Source organism: Cnephaeus nilssonii (assembly GCF_951640355.1).
Source record: "Cnephaeus nilssonii genome assembly, chromosome: 11".
Lineage (NCBI taxonomy): Eukaryota > Metazoa > Chordata > Mammalia > Chiroptera > Vespertilionidae > Cnephaeus > Cnephaeus nilssonii.
In genome coordinates, this window is record NC_137082.1 from 30755322 (window position 1) to 30778793 (window position 23472).

General features: G+C 52.1%; 3 protein-coding genes across 6 annotated transcripts; 1 reads left to right on the forward strand and 2 right to left on the reverse strand.

Annotated features, from left to right (window-relative positions):
- Positions 1-81: 81 nt before the first annotated feature.
- Positions 82-5085, forward strand: PCED1A (PC-esterase domain containing 1A). Of its 3 annotated transcripts, none has more exons than XM_079783606.1 (8): positions 82-314; positions 651-775; positions 1260-1339; positions 1448-1686; positions 1787-1937; positions 2051-2297; positions 3934-4203; positions 4561-5085. In XM_079783606.1, the coding sequence occupies exons 2-8, from the start codon at positions 652-654 to the stop codon at positions 4806-4808; spliced, it is 1359 nt and encodes a 452-aa protein (XP_079639732.1). In that variant the 5' UTR covers positions 82-314; position 651; the 3' UTR covers positions 4809-5085. The 3 variants fall into 3 exon arrangements, with proteins under 3 accessions (XP_079639732.1, XP_079639731.1, XP_079639733.1); XM_079783605.1 differs by having other exon boundaries at positions 84-314; positions 630-775; XM_079783607.1 differs by lacking the exon at positions 3934-4203 and having other exon boundaries at positions 88-314; positions 630-775.
- An 8086-nt stretch (positions 5086-13171) lies between these two features.
- On the reverse strand, positions 13172-15931 carry TMEM239 (transmembrane protein 239). Of its 2 annotated transcripts, none has more exons than XR_013814258.1 (2): positions 13771-14418; positions 13172-13615 (listed from the first exon to the last, which is right to left on the reverse strand). XR_013814258.1 is itself a non-coding variant. In XM_079785310.1 (2 exons), exon 2 carries the CDS (start codon positions 14416-14418, stop codon positions 13963-13965), a length of 456 nt encoding a protein of 151 aa, XP_079641436.1. In that variant the 5' UTR covers positions 14419-14432; positions 15874-15931; the 3' UTR covers positions 13172-13962. The 2 variants fall into 2 exon arrangements, 1 of the variants encoding a protein (XP_079641436.1); XM_079785310.1 differs by adding an exon at positions 15874-15931 and having other exon boundaries at positions 13172-14432.
- On the reverse strand, positions 15081-15690 carry LOC307107797 (uncharacterized protein C20orf141; the record flags this gene model as incomplete). Its single annotated transcript, XM_079785309.1, is given in 3 exon segments — positions 15081-15331; positions 15426-15675; positions 15678-15690. Coding segments are annotated over 3 exon segments (501 nt in total). The 3' UTR covers positions 15081-15093.
- Positions 15932-23472: the final 7541 nt, after the last annotated feature.

Sequence of the window (23472 nt, forward strand, 5' to 3'; positions counted from 1 at the left end):
CTCGGGCATTGAGGGTGCACAGGGCGGGACATGGGTGACCGGAAGTGGGAGCTATGAGCGTCGCTGCCCCGGGCGCCGAGGCTCGTGGCGCCGTCGGGGCCGTCGCGACGCACGCATGGAGAACGCTGGGCGCCGGGCTTCGCACCGACGGCTAGCCGGGTCGCACGGGCTCTGCGGGGCGGGGACTGTGCAGCACCGACCGACCTCCCCGGGCGCGGGAACATGAGGCCAGCCCTGAAGCTCACTGCAGGCGAGGCGCGCGGTGCGCAGGCCTGCCCTGTTCGCGGGTGAACTGCTTGGCGCTCCGGGAATCGGTAATTGGCGCGAGCGGGTGCGCGCGCATGCGCGAGGCGGTGGCGGGCACGTGGCGGGGCGCTGGGCGGCGCCGGGCGGGAAGCGCCTCTGTGCCCCGGAGGCCTACGTGCCTGGCGACCCCCTGCCTCTGGCGCCAGCTGTGACCGAGGCCCGGGCCACCATGGGCCTCACGCTGCCGCCGCCACCGCCTGGTCCCTGTAGCCCTGAGCTGCCGGGGAGGGGCCGGCACTGGTCTCCTTTATCCTGCGTTGGGCCCTGCGGCCGACCTGCCCCGAGTTCCCGCCCTCGCGCGGCTAAGTGGCCTCTTCCTGCAGCCGGGTCGTTGACAACAGCAGCATGGTCTTCTGCCTGGAGAACAAGGAGCCGCGCTGCCCCCGGCGAAGCGCCATGGTCCACCTCCAGGCCTCGGAAGTCCAACAGCTGCTACACAACAAGTTCGTGGTCATCTTGGGGGACTCAAGTGAGTGCTCCTCTAGGATCACACTTCTCAGTCCCGCACCTGCAGCCTGTTGTCTAAGTCTGGATACTTTGTCTCCATCTCTGACCCCTAGTCTATTCCAGTCCAGTAGGTTTTCTCATTTTATTTCCCTGTGCACCTTCACAGGTGCCCTGACAGATGTAGCCTGTCAAGCTTTTCACACCATCTTGCTTAGCGGTTTTTTTCTCCCTGACATCTCCCATAATTTCCCTTATGGGAGCAGGTGACTCAGCTGACTTCTGCTAGATCTCAGGTCACTGTATACTAAGTTGGGGGTGGTGCACAACTAGAAGGATCAGTGGCAGTGCCAGGACTTTTGAACCTCACCCTTTCTCCTGCCTCAATGTCAATACTCCACAGAAGTGGTGTTGGGCAACCCCAGCCCTAGGAAAATGAGGAGCCTGGACGTGGGAGACACTGGGATGGGGTGAGGCTTGCCTTAGCCCCATGATCTGTCTCCCTGCAGTCCAGCGAGCTGTGTACAAGGACCTGGTGCTCCTGCTCCAGAAAGACTCACTGCTCACAGCCGCCCAGCTGAAAGCCAAGGTGAGGGAAACTTGGTAGCAATGCCAATGGTGGGTGGGCACAGACCCTGGCCTGGCAGGGTTTTCCTCCCTGGCATGGGTCTGACCAGCTGGGTATGGGGGTGGGCAGGGGGAACTGAGCTTTGAACAGGACCAGCTGGTGGCTGGGGGTCAGCTGGGCGAGCTGCACAACGGGACACAGTACCGAGAGGTCCGCCAGTTCTGTTCGGGTTCTGGCCACCACCTTGTGCGCTTCTACTTCCTCACCCGAGTTTACTCCGAGTACCTGGAGGGCGTCCTGGAGGAGCTGACATATGGGCCTGCTCCGGACCTGGTGATCATCAACTCCTGCCTCTGGGATCTGTCCAGGTTGAGGCGAGGGGAGAGGGAAATATTGGTTGGGGGTGGAGGTATGGCTCAGAGGCCATCTACCTCTGTGCTGTTGCCCACCCACTGTGCTGCCCCACAGGTATGGCCGCTTCTCAATGGAGAGTTATCGAGAGAACCTGGAGCGGGTGTTCATGCGCATGGACCAGGTGTTGCCAGACTCCTGCCTACTGGTGTGGAATATGGCAATGCCCCTGGGAGAGCGTGTCACTGGGGGCTTCCTTCTGCCTGAGGCAAGTGACCCAGCCCCAGGATGGAAGGAGGGGACAGGTGATTAGTAGATAGAGGACCGTCCATCCCCAGCCTGCTTCATTCTGTGGCCCTTAGATGCTGTACTTTCTCTCAGCTCCAGCCCCTGGCGGCCTCTCTGCGGAGGGATGTGGTTGAAGGGAACTTCTACAGTGCTACGCTGGCTGGGGACCACTGCTTCGACGTCCTGGACCTCCACTTTCATTTCCGGCATGCAGTACGGCACCGGCACCGGGACGGTGTCCATTGGGACCAGCATGCCCACCGACATCTCTCACACTTGCTTCTGACCCATGTGGCTGACGCCTGGGGTGTGGAGCTGCCCAAGCGTGACTACACCCCTGGTGAGCCCTATCATGAGTGGGGAGGGTCGTGATGCAGAGAGGGCCCTCACAGCACAGGGCACACAAACAGAACAGGACAGAGATACTCCAGGGGAATAGAGGCCCCTTAAGGATTTCTTCTTTCTCACCCCCTGGGGAGGGTAAGATCACAGGAGCAACAGGGCAGTCCAAGTTGGTTCTTCTGGTCTAGCCATATAGTGACTTTTGGCTTCTACAAGCATTGAGTACATGAGACAGCATGTCAAGAGATCCCTACCCTACAGATGAACTAGAAAGAAATGGGAGTACTCTGAGCTAGGCATGGAAGTGAGGGGTAGAAAGACAGAAAGGGAGGAAGGCCGATCCAGGCAGTGTGGCAGAAGTTCCTTGGCTGGTGCTGTCGGCCTCTCAGTTCCTGCCTGCTCCAAAGGGGCATCATGGCTGAGTGTTTCTACATCTGCTTCTCCTCTGGGTCATGTCCTCAAAGGAAAAGTTTCCTGCCTCCCTTGTTGACAGCTCATGAGCCCTTTTGCTTCCGTGTTTAGCACCACTGCTGTGTGCACAGTAGCTACAGGTTAGTGTTTGATGAATGAGAGACATGAGTTGTGTTAGAAAGCTGTTCATCAAAGCACTGGAGGGAATGGTCGCACAGACAGACCAGGAATGTTATAGAGGCAGACTTCTAGGGCTTGGCAGCCAGGAGTTGGAGCATCAGGGAGGTAAATTAGGACTTTGATTATATAATGGTCCAATTTCCTTGTTTTTTAGATGAAAGAACTGATCCCCAGCAAAGAAGGGATGCTCTAAAGGCCGTAAGGCTAGATTGTGGTGGCTCAGGTCTCCTGAGTCCAGTTTGTAGCTACAGAAATAGGGGCATCACAAGGCAGAGTTGGGTGGGAGACTGAGTTGGTGAGTTTGGTCAGGACAGTTCAGTTTGAGGTACTGTGGAAATGTGGAGTAGATTTGGAGTCAGTGGTCTCCACAGAGAGATGGAAGCTGAAGGGCATGAGTATGAACCTCGAAAGAGATAGCAGAACAACAGCCACATTTTGGAGGTGGAAGGAAAGAGAGAGTAATGGAGGAAACAAGGAGATGAATGTAGAGGCATTTTCAGGGAGGATGAGGCTATTGGCCATGTCATGTGACTGTCAGGAAGAAAGGAATTTGTTAAATTTGCCAGGAAGTGGCTACATTTAGTGGGAAAAGTGTTGCATAATTGGAGCAGAATTAAAAGAGGTAGCAGTTGCTGAGGGAATGTAGATTGGGCACAATACTCGACATTTGAAAAGAACAGGGCACTACTGGGGGAAGAGGGTGACAGGATCTTTATGTTTATAAGAGAAGATTTACTAACTTATTTATTGGTCTGTGGTTAGTTGCTCGGAGAGGGAAAGACTAAAGACCCAAGAGCTGGGCAAACAAAGGTAGAAGGCTCTTTGGAGGGGAGCATGAGGTCAGAATAAAGATGGATCTACTGACTTTTGAGAAAGGCAAGGGAGAAGGAACACACCTTGGGCTTGGCCTGAAATGAGAGGGAATGAGGAAAACTGGGTAGATGGCAGAAGGTACTCCCGCCTGGAGGAGGGAGTAGAGGTTTAGGAGAGTGGAGGGCAGCCTGGCCTCTCAGGCCTTCCTAAAACAACCATCCCATTCCTAGACCCATGGATTGAGGACTGGCCAGAGCCGGATCATCTGTTCCAGGGGAGCCAGGGGCAGCCCCCAGACTTTGGGGAGCAGCTGGCCTTGCCCCCACCTTCTCCCTTGCCCCCTCCCATGCCTTTTCTCTACCCCCTTCCTCAGCCCTCCCCACCTCCCTTGTTCCCACCCCTGCCCCAGGATGCCCCTTTTTTCCCATGCCAGCCCTTCCCACCCCATGAATTCTTCAATTATAATACAACGGAAGACTTCTCAGTGCCACCCCATTTAGGTAGGTGCCTCTGCAGCCTCCCATCACAACTTTCCCAGCCTCTCCTCGCACCTCTCCCAGCCTAGCCTCCTGTGTCCAGGCAGGCTGAGAGCAGTTGGATAACCCTTGTACTCCAGCTTCTCCACCCCCTCCTCAGGATTGGGTTCAGTCATAGCTGAGTCTAGAACAGCATATGTAGACTCATTAATCAGCTCATTGATTGTCACAGTTTCCTGGTTTGGAGGAAGTATTCCATTTTGTACATGGGGAAATGGAAGCCCAAAGAAACTCACCCTGGAGGACCAGAGCAGCCTGAAGGCAGAGCTGGGCTCACCCTGGCCAGAAGCCCACTCTGACAAATGACTGGTTCTTTTGTAGGATGTGGCCCTGGAGTGAACGTTGTGCCCGGTCCACTGCCACCTCCAGTTTCTGGCCCTGTCCCCCATGGTCAGCACCGGGGCCCGGTGGTCCACCGGGGAATGCCACGCTGTGTTCCCAGCAGCCCCTACCATGTGCCAAGGATGGGGGGACCCTGCAGGCAGCGGCTCAGACACTCAGACAGACTGATCCACACATACAAACTGGACAGGCGGCCTCCTGCACATTCGGGGACATGGCCTGGGTAGACTGGACCTTGGGCCGGGGCTGGATGTGCCAATGGCCCTGCAGGGCCTGCCTGCCACCCAGGTGCTGGGCCATGGTGTTGCTGTGCCTGGCATTGTTCTTGTCCATTGCTGTCACCAATAAAGGCATGGAAGAACAGAGTGGCATCTTCCTGTGTCTCCCAAACCATGACCTTACGAGTTGGGAGGCTGCCTCTGGGCTCTTTCCAGCTTTGGACCTTTCACCTCACATTGTTTGGAAATCATTGAATGTGACTTTCCTGTTGCCTCACACACTCATTCTCACCAGAACACATATGCACTAACAAAGATCTTGGGCAGGTTACCTCTTGTCAGCAGCTCTCTGGGATTGGAATAGCAAGGGCTGAGTTGAAATTGTCAACATTTTACTTTTATTTATTTAATAAATTTAGGTTGATGAATTGATTTTAGGGAGAGGAAGAGATAAATATTGATTTATTGTTCCACTTATTTGTGCATTCCTTGGTTGATTTTAAAAAAAAAAGATTCATTGATTTTTTTAGAGAGGGAGAGAGAGAAACATCGTTGTGGGAGCACAACATTGAATCAAACCAGCAACTAGCAACCTCTCGGTGCACAGGACAGTGCCCACATTGGTTGATTCTTGTATGCGCCCTGACCAGGGATCAAACCCCCACCTTTGGTGTATTGGGGTGATGCTCTAACCAACTGAGCTATTGGGCCAGAGCGAAATTGTCAACATTTTATGTGGAATTTATGGATCTGGCTAATTCTTACCTATACCAGTCTCTCATGTATTCATGTGTACGTTCAACATTGATCTGTTCCTGGAGATAGAAAAACACATACCTTGCACAGTTCTTGGCATATGATGGACACTCAAGTGATTGGAACTAATCAAGAAGCTCCCAAACCCAAGTGGAGACTGATTAGAAATCCGTTATTTAATAAACATAATGTGCACTAAGGGCAGAGTGAACACAGGCCACCTTATTTGGTGGTGGGGGAATTCCAGGGTGGCGTAGAGGATTGTGTCAAACGCCGTAAGGAAGAGAATACAGGGTCTCAGCTTGGACGAGTGACTTGACCTTAAGTTTGTGACTAAGCATCAAGGGGGATGTGGGCTAAATGGTGGCATGGGGTGGAGAATGGGGTGTGGAGCAGGAAAGTAAGGAAACAGACCCACAAATAATCTTCACGTAGAATTGGGTGGAAGAGAGGAATGCAGAGATGTGCCAAAGGCCCCGCAGGGCTTGCCTGCCACCCAGGTGCTGGGCCATGCATTCTTTCCATACTTTTTGTTGAAATTTTACCTTGGCAAAGGATATGACATCTAACAAATGGAAATGGAAATAGACCACAAAAGTGTTGATCCTCGCTAGCAATCTAAGTGCGAGTGAAGCTGCTAAGTTAGCACACACTGGTGTTGGGGAAACTGGCACATTAATAGTTAGAGCCCTTTAGAGAGCAACCGCAACAGAGCAGTGGAGAATCAAACGAGACAGTGCCTGAAACAAGGTTGGTTTTCTTTGGTATAGCCCCAAAGTGGAAGGGAACATACGTAAATGAAAGCAAGCCTTTTGTTCAGGAGATAAAATCTAGATAATTATTTTTTGCCAAAAAAAAAAAAATTTCCTTTGTTAATAAAACCCATCCTTTGAACAGCCCTCTTCAGCTGCATCCAGTTTGTCCAATCCCATGTTCACTCCTTTTCTGCCTTTCCTGAAAACCTATTCTCTGTCTGGACATTTTGCACCTCTGCTTCGGAAGCTTCTCGGTACCGCTGGAGAAAACTACACCTGGACTGATTTACAGAAGAAAATGAGTTACTCGGCCTCATGGGACCCCTCTCTGTCGGTTGCCATCCTGTTCTCTAAGAATTCCATCACCTTCCCTAGTGGGCCTTTCCTAGGCTTTTCCACTCCTTGCAAACCCCATCCCAATTCTGGAACTCTCACTTTGTAAGCACTGTGCAGAGGGCTCCATGTTCTCATCATTTTACCTCTGCACGTCTGATTTCCACCCCATCTTGCTGTGTGTCTCCCAACATTTTCTTCAGCGCCCCAACATAGATTTGAAGGTCATCATAACAGTGGATGGTGATAAGTTATCTTCAGTTGTCATATAAGCCTACAATACAAGACACTTCTGCATTATAGATTTTATTCAGTCATGATTGGAAACAAGAAACTTAAACAGTCACATACAAGTCATTACATGCATTTGAATTATTTCCCAGCCACTGTTTTGAGATATAAAAACGATGAAAATCATATGTTCCTCCAGTGTGTGTGTGTGTGTGTGTGTGTGTGTGTGTGTGTGTGTGTATTGATTTCAGAGAGAGGAAGGGAGAGGGAGAGAAACATCAGTGATGACAGAGAATCATCAATTAGCTGCCTCCTGCATGCCCGCTACTGGGGATTGAGCCTGCAACTGGGCATGTGCCCTGACCGGGAATCGAACCATGATTTCCTGGTTCATGGGTCAATGCTCAACCACTAAGCCACACCAGCCGGTCTAGATTCTTGGTTTTATTTTTTCCCCCCAGCTACATTATTTTTTTAATTTCATCTACTTTAATTTTTTCCATCACCATTTATCCCTTCTGTGCCCTTTTTCACCTCCCCCCCCCCCCAACAATCACCACACTGTTGTCCATGTCCATGAGTTCTCTCTCTTTTTTTCTTTTTTGCTCAATCCCTCCACTCCCTAACACTCCCCCAACACACACACATCAGAGATGTCTGTCTGCTTTTTATGAGTCTGTCTCTATTTTGCTGTAGTTCAGTTTGTTCATTAGAAACGACATATGAATTAAATCATATGGTACTTGTCTTTCTCTGCCTGGCTTATTTCGCTTAGCATAATGTTCTCCAAGTCCATCCATGCTGTTGCAAAGAGTAAAATTTTCTTCCTTTTTACAGCAGAGTAGTATGCCATTGTGTAAAGGTACCATAGCTTTTTTATCCACTCATCTACCGATGATACTTGGGCTCCTTCCAAATCTTGGCTATTATAAATAACCCTGCAATGAACATAGAGGCTCAGATATTCTTTCGAATTTGTGTTTTGGGTTTCTTTGGATTAATTCCCAGAAAAGGAATCAGTGGGTCATAAGACAGTTCCATTTGTAATTTTTTGAGGTGACTCCATACTGTTTTCCACTAGATTCTTGTTTTTTAAAGAATGCCTCCAGTATCCTTTCCTTTGCCATGCCAATATATTCCTGAAAGGAGTAGAGGATGCAAGAGCACTTCAGATGTGATGCCAGCCTTTATTTTCCCAGTGTGTGTGTGCTGGGGAGGAGGGAGAAGTCTTTTAATAAAAGAAAATTAGTGGAATTTTTTTTTTCAAAACAGTTTAACCAAACACAGTGTCCCAACAAAAAGAGATGACCTGCCTTCATCCAGTTTGTTGCATAGATTGTGTGTTGAGTTCATCATATGTTGGTGAAAGATAAAGATAAACTTTCTGATTGCAAAGAAATAGACCTATACTTTTTAAAAACCTGCTTTATTAAGGCCTCACTGACAGTAAACTGCACATATTTCAAATGGATGATTTTATATATTTTGACATGCATACATCTGTGAAACCATCATCACAATGAAGTTTATCCTTCTGCCTCTTTAGAATCCCTCCCTGCTTCCCTTCCCATCTCCTTACTGTCCCCCAGCAACTATTGATACTGATCTGTTTTCTGTTACGATAGATCAATTTGCATTTCCTAGAATATGATATAAATGGAATCATTCAATGGGTACTCTTTTTCATCTGGCTTCTTTCACTCAGTCTAATTAGATTGGTGGAACAACATCCATGTCATTGTGTGTATCAGTAGTTCACTTTTTTCACAAGTTCATAGTATTCCATTTTATGGCTAAATCAACTATTTATCCTTTCACCTGTTGGTGGACATTTGTGTACTTTAGTTTTTGGCTATTACAAATAAAGCTTCTATGAATATTTGTGTACAAATCTTTGAATAGACATATATTTTCATTTCTCTTGGGTAAACATGTAGGAATGAAATGGCTGAGTCATATGGTAGATGTATGTTTAATTTTTTTAAGAAACTACTAAATTATTTTCCAAAGTGGTTTTCCGATTTTACATTCCCCCTAGCAGTGTATGAGGGTTGCAGTTCCTCCATATCCTCGCCAACACTTAATACTCGTTTTCTTAATAATAGTCATTCTAATAAGTGGGTAGTATGTTGGGTATTTTAAAAGATTTTCTTTTTAAATAGATTTTTAGAGAGGGGGAGAGAGAGAGAAACATTATGTAAGAGAGACACATTGATTGGTTGCCCGGAACCCTTCGGTGCACAGGCCGACGCTCTAACCACTGAGCGACGCTGGGCATGGTGGAAACAACAGATCTTAAATCAAGTTCTTTTATTTTTAAAATGGAAAATATTTGAAAAGTAAGAAGGCAGTATAAAGGATGCAAGATCCAAACTATAGATGGAAATGTCTCAGCAGAAAAAAATGACTTGTCCAAAGTTGGTTACTTCCAGACCCCTACAGACCTCACAAAAGACAGCTTTTTACCCCAGGAGGAATGGGAAGACAGACTAGGGGTGGGCCAGGAGTCTGGGACACAGGGAAGCCTGCAAGATGGGGCCCTTTCTTCTCCAGGATTCTCAGGAGCTCAGCCCTCTATGCTTCTGGGCTTCTGGTTGGGGGACCCAGATAGAAGATTTGGGGTAAGGGGTGAGGAATCAACGAGGCCGCGACTGTGAGGACAGTGGACCGGAGATGATCCTTCCTGGAATCCACCCTCCCCTGGCCTGTGAAATATGTCTCCCCTTCTTCAACCAACACTCCAGCCAACCCCGATTCTTCGCGGCCAGAGCTGGAGATATCCGCCAGAGGGCGCCCTTGCGCCGTCGGTCGCCGGGTCCGCAAGCTGTGATTCCCTGGCTGTCGATTTTCCCGGACGGCTACCTAGCACCTTCCCTGGGCGGGTGCCCACAGCCCTCCAAACCCCTACTAGGTTTGATCTTTCCAGCCTCAGCTCCTTGTCTGCCCCGCTCCGCCCCCACGGTCAATACGCCCGCCTCGACGCCCTCCAGCCGTCGCCCTGGTCCCGCTCCCGCGCACTCGCACCTGCTCTAGGGGCTACCTCCCGTGCAGCGCAGGCTGCCTCCCCCACCTCTCCTCCCGCCCTGACCCGGTCTCCCCCAAGTCCTCTGTGGCCACGGACTGCTGGGTGAGGAGAGCTGCTACCCTCATCCCCCAGCGAGGACATAGCCTCTCCTTTTCCCTGCACACACGAGGCTGAGGGAGAGCGCCTCCTCCTTCCAGGGACCCCTCTCCTTCCCCCAGGATGGCCACTGACAACTGTCTCAAGTGGTGCCCCAGCCTCATCAGCCCCCTTGTCACCACCCTCTCGGCCCCCCCCCCCCCCCCCCCCCGTGTCCTGGCCGCTCCCTGTTCCTTGGGGCAGAGGGAAGCCCGGCCCCGGACGCTCCTGCTCCTGCATATGCGGCTGTGGATTCCTCTGTTTTCTTAGGTGCAAGGCCTCGGGAGGCTGATGCCTCCTCCGCTGCGTTCTTCATTCCCCGCCCAACCTGATTATTTTTCTGGCCCGGCCACACGGGTTACTGGACCCCCACGCCCGTCCCAGTCCGTCGGAGCAGGCTGTGGCTGGCAGGGAGGACAGGCGGAGATCCCACTCAGCCTCCCAGGTCACTCGGGCCACTGGAACATCGCAGCTCTCCCTCTTGGCCCAAACCCAAAAGGCTTAGAAGGCCTTCATTCCAGCATGTTCATTCTCCCCGAGCTTGCATTTTTAAGCCTTTTAACCCTAAAAGGATGACTTGGTCTACATTTAAGGGAATTTCAGGAAGTATGTTCATGATATCATTTTTCTTTAGTCTCTGTAAGGTTCCTCACTTCATTCCCTTTTGTCTGAATACTCCATTCCCCTCTGCCTGCCCCCTAGAGCCAGCCATTCAACTGTTTCTTTTGTTTTCGTGTGTTCTTGCCACCTCCCACCAAAGTGTGTTTTTGCTGGCATGCATTTGAAATTTGCATTCAAAGAATTGTATTATTTCTCATTCAGTTTTTTACTCAAAGCTAGGAGTTCAAGATCAATCTCTATAGCTCCTGCCCCTTCTAACTGCGGCCTCCTCTCAGCGGTGCTCACACTAGGTTTCACTGTTCTCATCTCCTGCCACCACCAATAACAGTGCAGTCATTACTCTCAAACACATCCTCCTATGCAGCGTTTCTCAAACAGTGTGTCACCTGGGAATCTTGTTAAAATGCAGGCTCTGATTCCACGGGCCTGGAGTGGGGCCCCAAACGCTGCCTTTTTAACCAGCTCCCAGGTGAGGCCTGTCCTGTTGGTCCTGGGGCCACACTTTGAGCAAGGCCCTCAGGGGCCTCTGAGAATTCATGTTGGGTTGCTGGGTCACAGGGCATGTGTGGCTCTAATTTGATAAGTACTACCCATCTGCTACCCAGTCTGGTTGTACCACCTTACTCCACATTAGCAGAGCAGGAGAGTGGGAGGTATATATATATATACAGGGAGGGGCAAAAATAGGTTTACAGTTGTATGTGAAACACAGAGTTTATTCTTGTATTATTTATTATTGTATTTTCCTTAAGAACAGCTGTAAACCTACTTTTGCCCCTCCCTGTATTTATGTGGGGAAGGGGAGGAGGCCTTCTCCTTGCTTCTGCCCGCATCTTGTCCCGCAATGTGTTTGGTCTGGGCCCAAACCTCCACTCTCCCTTAACTGGAAGGGGCTCAAGGCTCCGGAGAGATAGTGCCGACCAGCAACGCTGGGCTAAGTCTGTGGCGGACCTGAGGAGAGCATCCAGGAGACTTCAGTTAGGTTGTGTTTTCTCTATTGCTTTCCCTTTAGTGTCCTGTTAAGTAGACGAGGACTCAAACAACCTGGCCTTCCCATGGGCTAGTAGCTGTTTTGAACCCGATTGCTCATCTCTAAAATGGAATAGCAGTAGCATAGCTATGGTTCGCAGAGTGAGGCGTCAGGCTAGGAACTTCACCCGCATGCCAGCAGCCCCGCAGGCGCCCTAAGACGGGGGTTCCTACCTTGTTTTACCCATGAGGAAAATGAAGTTCAGGAAGGCTTAGCAATTCCCACAAGGCCATGGAGATAGAAAGTGACAATGTTGGGATTCAAACCCAGCCTCAGCTAATACTCCAGAGCCCCTGCTAGCCACGAGGCTATACCACCGCCAGGTCCTGCCTTGCTCTTGCTACCAGGCCATATTTCAGGGACAATCACAAGGAAATGGGAAGGAAGGACTATGCCTGGGGTTTCAGGCATGGATGCTGAAGGCTTCTAACCAGTGGCATGGAGGGCTATGAAATTCTACAGCAAATGGACTTTGGCAAAAATGAACCTGGGTTCTAGGGGCTGGTCCTCAGGGCTTGAGTATTTAGGTGGCAGGAGAGGGGGCTTTGGGTCGAGGGCTTTAGGAGCAGGGCGTGTAGGCTTAGGAGTGCACTAGGCCAGGGTTGGGCAGGATTTGGGAGGGTCAGGAATTGGGTGGGGGTTAAAAGTGGGGTAGAGATCAGGTGGTTGGGTCTTAGCTGTAGGTAAAACTGTCTATCATGTGCCTTATCCTATATAATAAAAGTGTAATATGCAAATCAACCAAACAGCAGAACGACCAGTTGGCAGGGGGCGGGGCTGGCGAGCAGGTGGTGCCAGGCTAGCCAAGGTGAGTGCCAGCGGGCAGAGGGAGGGAACAACGGCAATGTGGGGGTGGGGGGTGGGGCGGCACCATCCCCTGATTGGCTGGCCTGGTTACCTTCCGCAGAGGGAGGCCAGACTGTGGCTTAGGTGGGGAGCAGGCCTAAGCCGTCAGTAGGACATCCCCTGAGGACTCTTGGACTGTGAGAGGGCGCAGGCTGGGCTGAGGGACCCCCCGCCCCCAGTGCACACATTTTTGTGCACCGGGCCTCTAGTTTGGTAATAGTTGATCACTCACTGTTTTGTTTGGAGGGTTGGCAGATGTGCAAACAGCCAGCACCCTGGGCATCGGGAATGCCACCTTTCACGACCCTCCTGGTGCAGTGAGCAGCTGGGTCCATTTTGGAAACCATGGGCTCTGCTTTTCCCACTCACATAGCTGTGCAAGCATCTCCTGGCACTAAGCCCCAGGCCCAAGCATTTCACAATCAGAAGAGTTCGACATCTGCCGATTTTGAGATTTCATGACACATGACATTTTCACGTCTTGTCCACACCCATCCATCCTCTGTTTACCACTGTAATTCTACTCACGACAGAACATTTTCCCGAAGGCCTAGGGAAGCTTCTTGCTCTTCCTATGGCCTTAGGGCTCCAAAGACCTTTTGAGTCTACAGAATGTTCTCAGGAGTTCAACATAGCATCTTATTGTTTCCTGGACTTTACAAAGTACTTCATACATCAGTATTGCTTTTGGCGCACTTAGCACAAGCTCAAAAGAATCAATTGGCCAAGGCCACATGTGTAGGTGGGTGAAATGGGACGTGTTTGTTATTCCAGAACAGACCTCAGGAGACTTAAAGAGTGGGTACTCTCTGGGAACCTTACTACCCTATTCAGCCCATTTTCCAGACTTGGGGATGTGGACTGAGGCAGGAGCTAAGGTATCTGGGGAGTAGGGGAATGTCTGGGCAGGAAGGGCTGGGAGGTGAGTTAGTTGAAGTCTCATGGGGCTTGTGGCCAGCCCTCTTCTAGCTAGGCTTCTGTCGGCGGGTCCTTCCTAGAGCTCGGGTAAGTGGGAAAAGAGTGCTGGTGGGAGGAATGGCAAGTCCAGGGGTAGAAGTTCTCAATGAGTCTGAAGCTGAGACAGCTGCAAGAAAAAGATGTTGCCAGTTGCTAAGGGGGCCCCAGTGGTGTCGCCACACCCACATGGGAGCTCTTGGTGGCTTGGCCAAGCTCTGCCCCTAGCTAAGCCTTCTGCCCTAGCCCCTCTCCTCAAAGCCCCTGGCCCCCCACACCAAGTACCTGCAGCAGCAGCTTGAGGGAGGTGCCCAGGGTCAGGCCAGTCTACCTTGCCAGCTCCAGCAACATCACCCATGCCACAACCTGTGCTAGGGACTGGAAGTCTGGGCCTAGTCTCACTGCCCTCCCTCTCCCTCGGGGCCTCAGGCCTTAGGCCAGGGCTAACAGACACAGGCAGCGGGATGGGTTGCCCTTCTATTGGTCCAAGTCCTGAGCGTAGCCTGGGTGGGACATGGAGGTGAGGAGGCCCACGAGGCTCAGCAGCGTAGAGAACAGCAGCAGGAAGGAGGCGGTGAAGAGCAGGGCCGGGAGGGCGCTGAGCACCAGCAGCAGGATGGCAGGCAGCAGATGGCGCCACGCTGCGGCCGCCACAGGCCACAGGGAGCTCAGCAGGTGGGAGCCGGTCGTGAAGAGCGCGTGGCACAGCATCAGTGCCAGCAGCAGGTAGAGGATCCCCTCCAGGTTCCACAGCATACGCTGCAGTGGCTGCCGCCAGCTTGATGTGGTCCACCAGTGGGTCCAGCTCTGGGGCACGTGGCACAAGCACCAGCGCACCCAATCCTGCCGCGTGACCCAGGCCGTCCAGGGCAGTGCCCGCTGCGGCCCCTCACCGGCCCCGATGGCATCCGTCTCCACTCGAGGCTGTTGCATCACAGTTGGTGCACCTGGGGAGAGGCTAGGCCAGCTGCAGGAGCAGCCCTGGAGATGCCTGGGGTGCAGGGGTCAGGAGGGCGCCAGTGTGGGTGGGGTGGGGCTTTGAGCTGGGGTCTGGGTCTTACCTCTGGGCAGAGGTCCCTAAGTCATGTTGCTTCCTGCGGCGCCCAGGACGGCCTGGCAGCCAGAGTTGAGTCCCTCTTTCACTCTCCCTCCCCCTCCCTAGAGGAGCCCCATTGTGACCCGGATTGGGGTGGGGTCCAGCCCAGAAAGGAGCCGCTCCAGGGGGGACCCTCTAGGCTAGCAGGGAAGTCTGGGAGCCCACAGATGTAGCTCCTCATGGTTTCTTGTGGAAAGCCCTCTTGGATCCCTGTCCCTTCCCTACTGGCTAATAACGAGTCCCGCTCTGCTCTCTTGCAAGTCTTTCTCTGGGCCGTCACGCTTTAGAACCACAGGGCAGGCCAGAATGGCCAGCCCCAACCTGTAGGTTCTGAGATGGCTGTCACATCCTGTCCTGGGCTCGCTGTCTCTTACCTCCTCTCACCTTCTATCATTGCTGGAGGTCTGCTGATGCTCAGGCTGGGGACAATGTGTACCCTCCCACCTGCCCCGCCCAGGATGGAGGAAAGGAGCCTGGGGAAGCAGCGTGGCCGGTGTATTTCTGGAGGGCAGTCAGGCCCAAGGATAGAGGCAGAAAGCCAGGCCAAGCAGGGCCAAGGGCATGCCTCGGGCTCCCAAGAGCAGCTCCAGGCCCAGGAGCAGGAGTAGCAGAGCCTCCTGGAGGCTGAGCCGTCCGGTGACTGCCGCGGTCTGCAGGAGTAGAGCCTCCTGCTGTCTTGGGCCCTCGCCGGCCCCTTGACTTTGGCCCCCTGTGAGGAGTGTGTGCTGTGGCCGGGTGGGACCTGGGGGCCTGCGGAGAGAGAGGGTAGCAGCTGGGATTCGGGAGGCTGACCACTTGCTTGCTTGCCTGCACCTGCCCACCTGCCAGGCTGCTGCCCATTTACCTGTGGAGCAGGTCGAAGGCCAGGAAGCTGACCAGTAGCAGCAGCAGCAGCAAGGCTGGGCCAGCCGTGGAAAAGACTGCCCGGATTGTCAACCCCAGTGCTCCCAGCCCTAGGACACTGTCCAGGAGCTGGGCCGGGCTAGGGCCCCAGACGAACACACATGGACCCATTGAACTACCCAATCCCTCCCCAGCACCCAGGCCCCTGGGGGGGACAGGGATAGGATAAGCAAGGACTTCAGGCCTGGGTGACAGAGCTGGGTCATGGAGGGAGGTGGAGGTTATAGGAAGGGGCTGTCCTGGAGGTAGTAATGGGGGGGGGGTGTGGGAGTGTGGGAGGGGATGGCAGACAGACACTCAAGGATGAGCTCAGGGAGTGGGGAATTGGGCTCCTTGGGAATCTCCCCCTCCCCACCCACCCACTCACCCACCCACCCAGTCCTCCTCACCTCCTGCCACTTGGGTCTGCCATTCTGGGACTGGGCAGCTGGGGCATTGTGAGGTGGGGCTCTGTGGTAGGGAGAGGCTGCTGCTGGTTCTGGCCTCACAAGCAGCTAGTGGCTCGGGTGGGGCTCAGCCAGAGGTCAGTTCTTTCTGAGAACTATGACTCGTCCTCTTGCCTCTGCGAATTCTCTGCCCTAGGGCCCTCCCACGGGGATCTGGTTGCCAAGAGGCATTCTAACCCCATCACTACATGGGTGGCTGACCAAAGGAAAGGGGCTGCTTTCTTTCTCCTCCAGGTGCTCGGACCTGTGTCCAGGGACACGTCATCCCGTCTTCCTGCCCACTGCTCTCTCCCCTGAGAAGAGGGTGATGCCTGTGGGCCCTTGCTGGGGAGCTTTCAGGACTGCAGCCCTGGAATGCAGAGCCTCTGTCAGGAAGGAACCAAAGACTTCCCAAGGCTGGGCTCCCCTGTGACCTGCCACATGGGAGCGGGCAAGAGGCAGCTGTTTAAGCATTTAAGTACTATGGTGTGTAGGTGTCCGGGAAACCGGGATTCCAGAAATGGCACAGAGGGCTACAACATAGTAACCCCCAAACTGGAGGTTAGAGTCACTCTCTGAGATTGAAATGAAGGAAAATGAACACGTAATAAAAGGGATTGGTCAATTAGGAAAGAAACCTACCCCCATTGATGATGTGTAATTGCGTGATGGTTCCAACACATCCCAGTTTAGTGACCTGAGAGGCAAGAATGGGAATAGGTCGTAATTGAGAAAACCTGATCTTTGTCCACATAGTATACTTGGAAGGAAAACTGAAGGGACTGGGGAAAGGGGAACAGTGGCCATACAGCCCCTCGGAGAGGAGAAGACAGAGAATCAGGCTGCATATTTGCCTCCAGCGGACCCTGTCCAAAGATTCAAGGGTGATGGCCTTGACACCTTTGATGGCGATGAGCTCAACAGTCCATGGAGCCAATGCCACCAGACCTCGGGACCATTTGGTGATTGCCTTCGGTCTGGCTCTTCCCAGGGCAATAAAGCAATGTCCACAAAATTTCGAGGGAAAATGATTTTCAACCTAGAAACATGTATATGTGCATACGATTTCAAGTGTGAAGGCAGAATAAAGACATTTAAAGTCATATGAGGTCTCAGAAATTTGATTTTGCATACACTTTTTCTTAGAAAGTTACTAGAGTGTGTACTTCAGAAAAACAGGATTAAACTAAGAAATAGGACAGTATGGAATTTTAAGAAATGAGGCTAAGCCCTGGCTGCTGCTTCTCAGTGGTTAGAGCATTGACCTGCGTACCAAGGGTCTCAGGTTCAATTCCCAGTCAAGGGCATGTACCTGGGTTGCAAGTTCGTCCCTGGCCAGACCAGGGCATGTGTGGGAGGCAACCAAATCTATGTGTCTCTCTCACATCAATGTTCCTTTCTCTCTCTTACCCCCTCCCTCCCTCCTTTTCACTCTCTCTAAAAAAAAAAAGCAATGGAAAAAATATCCTTAGGTGAGGATTAACAAAAATAAATAAAAATAAATAAATGAGGCTAAACACAGAAGAATGATGAGAAAGGCCTGGTATGTCAGCTGTGCTCCCAGGTAAAGGAAGAAAGCAGCCTGGCCAATGTGGCTCAATTGATTAGGCTTCATCCCATGTGTTGACCATTTGATTCCGGTCAAAGGAACAGGCCCAAGCTGTGGGCTCAATCCTCAGGATAGCTGATGGATGTTGTGCTCTCACATCAATGTCTCTCTCTCTCCCCCTCTCTCTTCCTTCTTCTCCCTCTCTCTCTAAAAATCAATAAACTATTTAAAAAGGAAGAAAGAAAGCAACCCAGCCTGGAATCAAAAGGCAGATGTTCAAAGAGGGATGTCCCCAGAAGCAAAGGAAGTGATCTGTTTTTAGACATATCCAAAACAAATGTTCAGTTCTGTTGGAAACATTGGGGTTGAATTTACAATTGGTGCCTAGAAAACCAAGCAAATGATAAAACAAAGTAATTAATACCTCCAGGGAACACAAAAAGTTGAACCATAACATTTGCATGGTCATAACATAAGCTCTGCATATTGACTCCAGTGGTTTTGCTCTTTTGGGAAAATGGAAGGAGGGAAAGTGTATGCTTATGTATTTGGACGTGTATGGAAGGGAAGAGGGGGAAGAAAGTGAGATTAATTCCAGAGCAAGAAACCCACAGATAACATCTAACCATAGAAAAATCAAGAAATAGCAATAGAAGCATAGAGGTAAATATAAGGAAAAATAACAGAATTTAAAGTGATTGGGAAAGGAGAAGCATAGAAAAGTCTTCTATTACAAGCCTAAATGTGAGTTACCTCTAAAACTATTTTAAATTATTTTGATAACAATAATTTTGTTAAACAAAGGCAAATTAATATAGGTCATATTGTAGAGGTCGGGAGTACAACCTCCCAAGATGAATGAAACCAATTTCCTAATGTTATATGGTTGTATTCTGGTGGCTTGAGTTAACATTTTCAGTGGCAACATCGAACTCAGAAAGTTGTGAATCTCATGCATTTTAAGTGCAGGTGCTCTACACCTCCAGCTAGTGCTTCTCAACCTTTAATATGCACATGACTCTCCTGGGGTTGAGTCCTGTTAAAATGTAAGTTCTGACTCAGTAGGTCTGGGGAGGGATTCTGCATTTCTAAGAGGCTCCCAGGAGATGCTGATGCTGTTGGTCCTTGGCCACACTTTGAGGAGCAAGGCTCTCCAAGACATTGATGTACAAAAGAGAGAGAGAGCTGGGGAGGTGGTGGTGAGGGAAGGATGGGCATGTGGGAAAGTGCCTCTTGTGCATCTAGGTGCCATGGGAGTCCCCATTAATGCTCAAATGCACCATGGGGGATGTGTGGGGGGTACCTAGTGGGCAGTGAGTTCTCCTCAGCACCAGGACAGGAGATTAGGAGACACAAGTAGGCAGTAGATTTCGCTACTTTTCTATTTGTGCAGCCAAATATGTAGCCTCGTTTCTTAATATTGTTTTATTCTGTCCATGTATTTGGGAGCAAGGAGACTGTGTTAAGCTGTTTTCTCCATCTTTCATTCATCTGATTAATGTCAGGGTTCCTAGAACCTCATAGTATCTCACTTTATCATCACGGCCCTGGGAAGAAAATATTATCATTCTAATTTTACAGATGAGGAAACTGAGGCTCTAAGAGGTGAAATTACTATTCAAGGATACCCGAACAAGTAAACGGCAGAAACTGGATGTGACATTAAGCCAGTGTGGCTCCAAGTCATTTATCCTCTCCAGCCACCCGACCACACTAGCGGCAGGCAATGCTGGCAGGCAATTCCCAGCCCATCCCTTGAACCAAGATCCCTTTAGGCAGGTGCCCCACCCAGCCTGGCTCTTGTGAGGCTACGAAAGATTCTCTCCCTGGCTCCTGGGGCTAGAGATCTGGCTGTGCAAGTACTTGTGACGGGAGGAAGGGCGCTTAAGCGGAATAGAGCCACAGTTGTTTAAAGATTATTCACCGAGTAACCGAAGCTAAGAGGGTTTTTGACAGACCCTGGGGAACTGGAGGATGTGTTGCAAGAAGAAAAACAGGGCTGCAAAAATAAGGTGGCCTTGAAGAAGCCCAGATGGGTCCATTATTCAGAAAAGAAAATACATTTTGAGAGCAAACCGAGGACAGGACATGCTTTAACTTGGCTGCTGTGCTGGGACCCTGGCCCACTCTGGGAGTTTGCCTCAGGAATGCTGACCGTTCTCCAGCCCCAGGAACGGGCTGAGCTCTATCCACCTTGTTCTGGGGCTTCAAGCTCCTAAGGGCAGACACACAGACTGCAGACCCCAAAGCTCCCTTGACCCTGCTGCCCTCCCAGCAGCACAGAGCTATTTTCCCTCACCCTGTATAATCAGCCAGCTGGCAGAAGAAAGGAGGGAGCAGTTTTTTAATTTCCAGGGCATGAAGCCCGCTGCTCATTCCATATTGCTGGCAATATGAAATCAGCACTCCTCAATGGTTCAGCCCTGTCTCTGCTTATTGGCTCAGTAATAACAGGCAGTAACGGCCTTGATTTGGGGGGGCGGGGGCGAGGCGTCCAGTTGCCTTGGTAGCCTATTAGCTGCTACCTCCAGAACCTGCTTCCAGGTTTGGGGGCTTTGCAGCCCCAGGGACCCAGTGGCAAGGGCCAAAGTGGAGTAATTGGGAACACAGTGGAGTGTGAGGGGATGAAGTTCTAAAGGGGCATGAGAAGGTGTTGAGGCTTAGAGGGATGTAAATAGACAAGGCAGAGAGACAGGGGGCACAAAGGGGTAAGAGGGGTAAGAAGAGGTACACGGGACGAAAAGGCATGAATATCCTGCAAATCCCAGCAGCTAAGGGTATGGTGGGAAGTGGCCAACATGCCCTATCCTGCCAGTCCCTTTGTGGGGGGCAGGTGTCCCGGTTCATGGCCTGACATCTCCTGTCCCACAAAACCTGGTACTGTTGGGAAGAGTCAACTTTCCTTCTGCTCTTCTTATTATTTTTATTGATTTTCAGAGAATGAGGAAGAGGGATAAAGAGATAGAAACATCGATGAGAGAGGGAGTCATTGATTGGCTGCCTCTTGCACACCCTCCACCGGGCATGTGCCCTGACAGGAATTAAACCAGCGACCTCTTGGTTCCTGGGTCGACACTCACCCACTGAGTCACACCTGCCAGACCCTCCAGCTCTTCTTGATTCTCTCTAACCTTGAATATATTATACAAATACTTTTTGATCACTGACTAGGAACCAGGCACTTTTCTAGGCCCTGAGGTGCAGCAAACATTTGGGTGCAAAAGGCTTTCTTGACCCTAGCCAGTTTGGCTCAGTGGATAGAGTGTCTGCCAGCAGACTAAAGGGTCCCAGGTTCGATTCCCGTCAAGGGCATGTGCCCTGGTCAGGGTGTGTGTGGGAGGCAACCAATCAATGTGTCTCTCTCACATTGATGTTCCTCTCTCTGTCTCTCTCTCTCCCTTCCACTCTCTCTAAAAATCAATCGAAAAAATATCCTTGAGTGAGGATTAAAAACAAACAAAAAAAAAGGGCTTTCTTGGAGGGTTGCTTACCTCCTGCTGCAGGGGAGGAGAGACCTAACAGTGAACATACAACAAGTTAAACAAGATAATCTCAGTCATGTGGAGTGCCTTGAAGACAACATAATAAAAGAGGGTGAGAGCATAGAGTGTGTGTGTAGAGGAGGGAGCTTATTCCATCAGAATGGACAGGAAAGGCCCTAGGAGGCAGGCGACACGGAAAGGCCGCCTGAATGATGAGGATGCAAATCTGAATGAGGAGGTGAGAGAATGCGAAGGCCCCACGGCTGGATGGGCTGGTGCACTGGAGGAACAGCGCGAAAGCCTGTGTGTTTGGTGGGAGGTGAGCCAGGGGCTGAGCGTGGGGAGATGAGGTGGGAAACGTGTGGGTGCAGAACCTTGTCATGAAGGGCCTTGCAGGTGAGCCCAGTAGGGACTTAAGCCAGGAGGAACTTGACAGGATTTGGCTGCTGTATGGGGACCACCTTGGAGGGGGTGGGTGCCAGAGACGGGAAAGTGGACAGATTGGGCTTTGTTCAGACCTGCTTCTCACTCTATAGGAGCCTGTCCCAGCCTTCCACCCCCACCCCCACTCCCACCAAGCCTTGGCCTGTAGAACCATCCTTCTGCCTTTGACCCCCGTCCTTCTGCCTTTGACCCCCGTCCTTCTGCCTCTGACCTGGTTGCACGTCAGGGAGCCTTGGCTTTGGTGCACCTACCTTGAGTTTTTCTAAGTGCCCCTCTGGTGTCTGGGACCCTGGCAGTGCCGTCCAGGCAGGGCACTCTAAGGTGGGTCCTGTCCAGGTTACTCCCTTTCCGCCTGAGGTAGGTAGTTAGTCAGACTTGATCAGAGCAAGGCTGAAGGGTCAGGTACAGAAGGTTACCAGGGCGGAAGCCCTGAGTGCCTAGCAACGGATAATTGTAGTGTGGGACTTTGTCATCAGGGTGACTATGTCTCCTTAGCGATAACATCTAGGCCTCAGTTGTATTTCAGCTTCAGGCCCAGAAAAGGAGCAAAACCAGACAAGCAAGGCCACACCACCGCGGACCTCAGAACCAGCGGCATTGAATAAAGAATGACCCCCTGCCCAAACAGCCAATCAATCAGTGGAGACCCGGACCCTGAAAGGACACACTCGGGGAGCAGATCTTCCCCTGGGACCTCCCCTCCAATCTCCACCCTTAAAACCCTTAGGACTGAGGACCCAGTGCGCTTTCCCTCCTAGGAGCAGGCCCGTCCCTTTCCCCTCCCCTTTCTCCTCCCCACCCCTCCAGGCCACGCCCCTTTACCTTCCTCACTTCTTAGTCCCAAGGGCTCTTCCTTCACCTCTATAACTTATTTCCTAAGTCCATTTCTTCTACGAATTACTTCTCCTACCTCTGTGATTTTCCAAATACATGTTCTCTCACAGTTTGAGTCTTGGCTCTGAATTCTTTCCTAGCCAGAACTCAAGTACCGAGTTGGCTGAACCCAGGTCCGGTTGGACCCCACCGGTCTAGCACCTGGTGATGCTCTGGCCGTCCCCAACAGGGCGCCTACCCCGCGCGGGTGGGGCGGACCAGGCGTCTGGGGAGCTCCAGGACTCCCGTTTGTGCAGTGGACTGGGCTGGTGTGGTCCTCAGTTCCAGGAGTGTATTTCTTTCCAGAGATCCCGCAGATAGAGCCACCAGAACGGTCCTGAGACGCTGCCTTCGGGTGACTCCGATTGCTTATATAGATGGTGGCCCTGCCGAAAACTATTTGCTCAGGGCCCTTCGTCCTCCGATAGGTTCCTGGCCACCTCCGGGCATCACTGCCCCGTGGGGAGAGCAGTCTCTCTCTGCGGGCTCCTGGCAAAAGCAAAGCATCGGCCAGAGGCGCACAGCGGACGCGTTTCCTTCCTCCTGGGAAGGCGACCCTGGGATGGGAGAGTCCATAGGGTCTTCGAGGGGGGATGAGCAGGGTCCTGCGCTCTGGAATCCAAGGATGGGGGTATCCCCGCGGCCGGAGACCCGAGGCTGCGGGCCCGGGGAGGAGAATTGAGGCACGGGCTGCGAGGAAGGGGCGAGGGCAGGACGCCCAACAAGCCTGGACCCCCCATCCATCCCGGGCCCCAGCCCCGTGGGCATCCGCTCGGGCTCCTCTCCTAGGATTATGTAACACCAGAACGTGGCAGCCGGGCGAGCGAAGGAGGAGGCGAAGGGAGGGCAAGGCGAGCGGGGAGGCGGGGCCGGGGTGGGGGTTTGGTGGTGCTGGGAGGCGCCGCCTCCGGCTGGGCCCCTCGGGCTGCCCGTCAGAAGGATTCCTAGAGGGCCAGCCTCCTCCCATCCCCCACCCCGTCTCAGTTTCCCCGCACCCTTCCCTGGGTCCCACCGCCCTGGCCGGCGGCCTCTGCCTCTAGACGGATTTCCCTCTGGGGTGGTAGTTTCCTCCTCCGGAGTGCCGAGCTCTGCTGTCTTGGCGGAGGCCGTGGCCGCTTTGAGCCTCGGTGGACCAGTTTGGAAAGGGAGGCCGGACTGGGAGGCCACGTGTTGAGCATCTGGAATGGCGCGTGGCCCAAAGCAGGCGCCCGCTGC

What these genes read in the sequence shown, in the direction of transcription:
- PCED1A (XM_079783606.1), top strand. Translation starts at nt 652, where the DNA reads ATGGTCTTCTGCCTGGAGAACAAGGAGCCGCGCTGCCCCCGGCGAAGC. An exon ending in GGTCATCTTGGGGGACTCAA is followed by an intron (nt 776 to 1,259) that starts GTGAGTGCTCCT and finishes GTCTCCCTGCAG; the next exon opens with TCCAGCGAGCTGTGTACAAG. An exon ending in GGGGCTTCCTTCTGCCTGAG is followed by an intron (nt 1,938 to 2,050) that starts GCAAGTGACCCA and finishes ACTTTCTCTCAG; the next exon opens with CTCCAGCCCCTGGCGGCCTC.
- TMEM239 (XM_079785310.1), bottom strand. Translation starts at nt 14,418, where the DNA reads ATGCAACAGCCTCGAGTGGAGACGGATGCCATCGGGGCCGGTGAGGGG.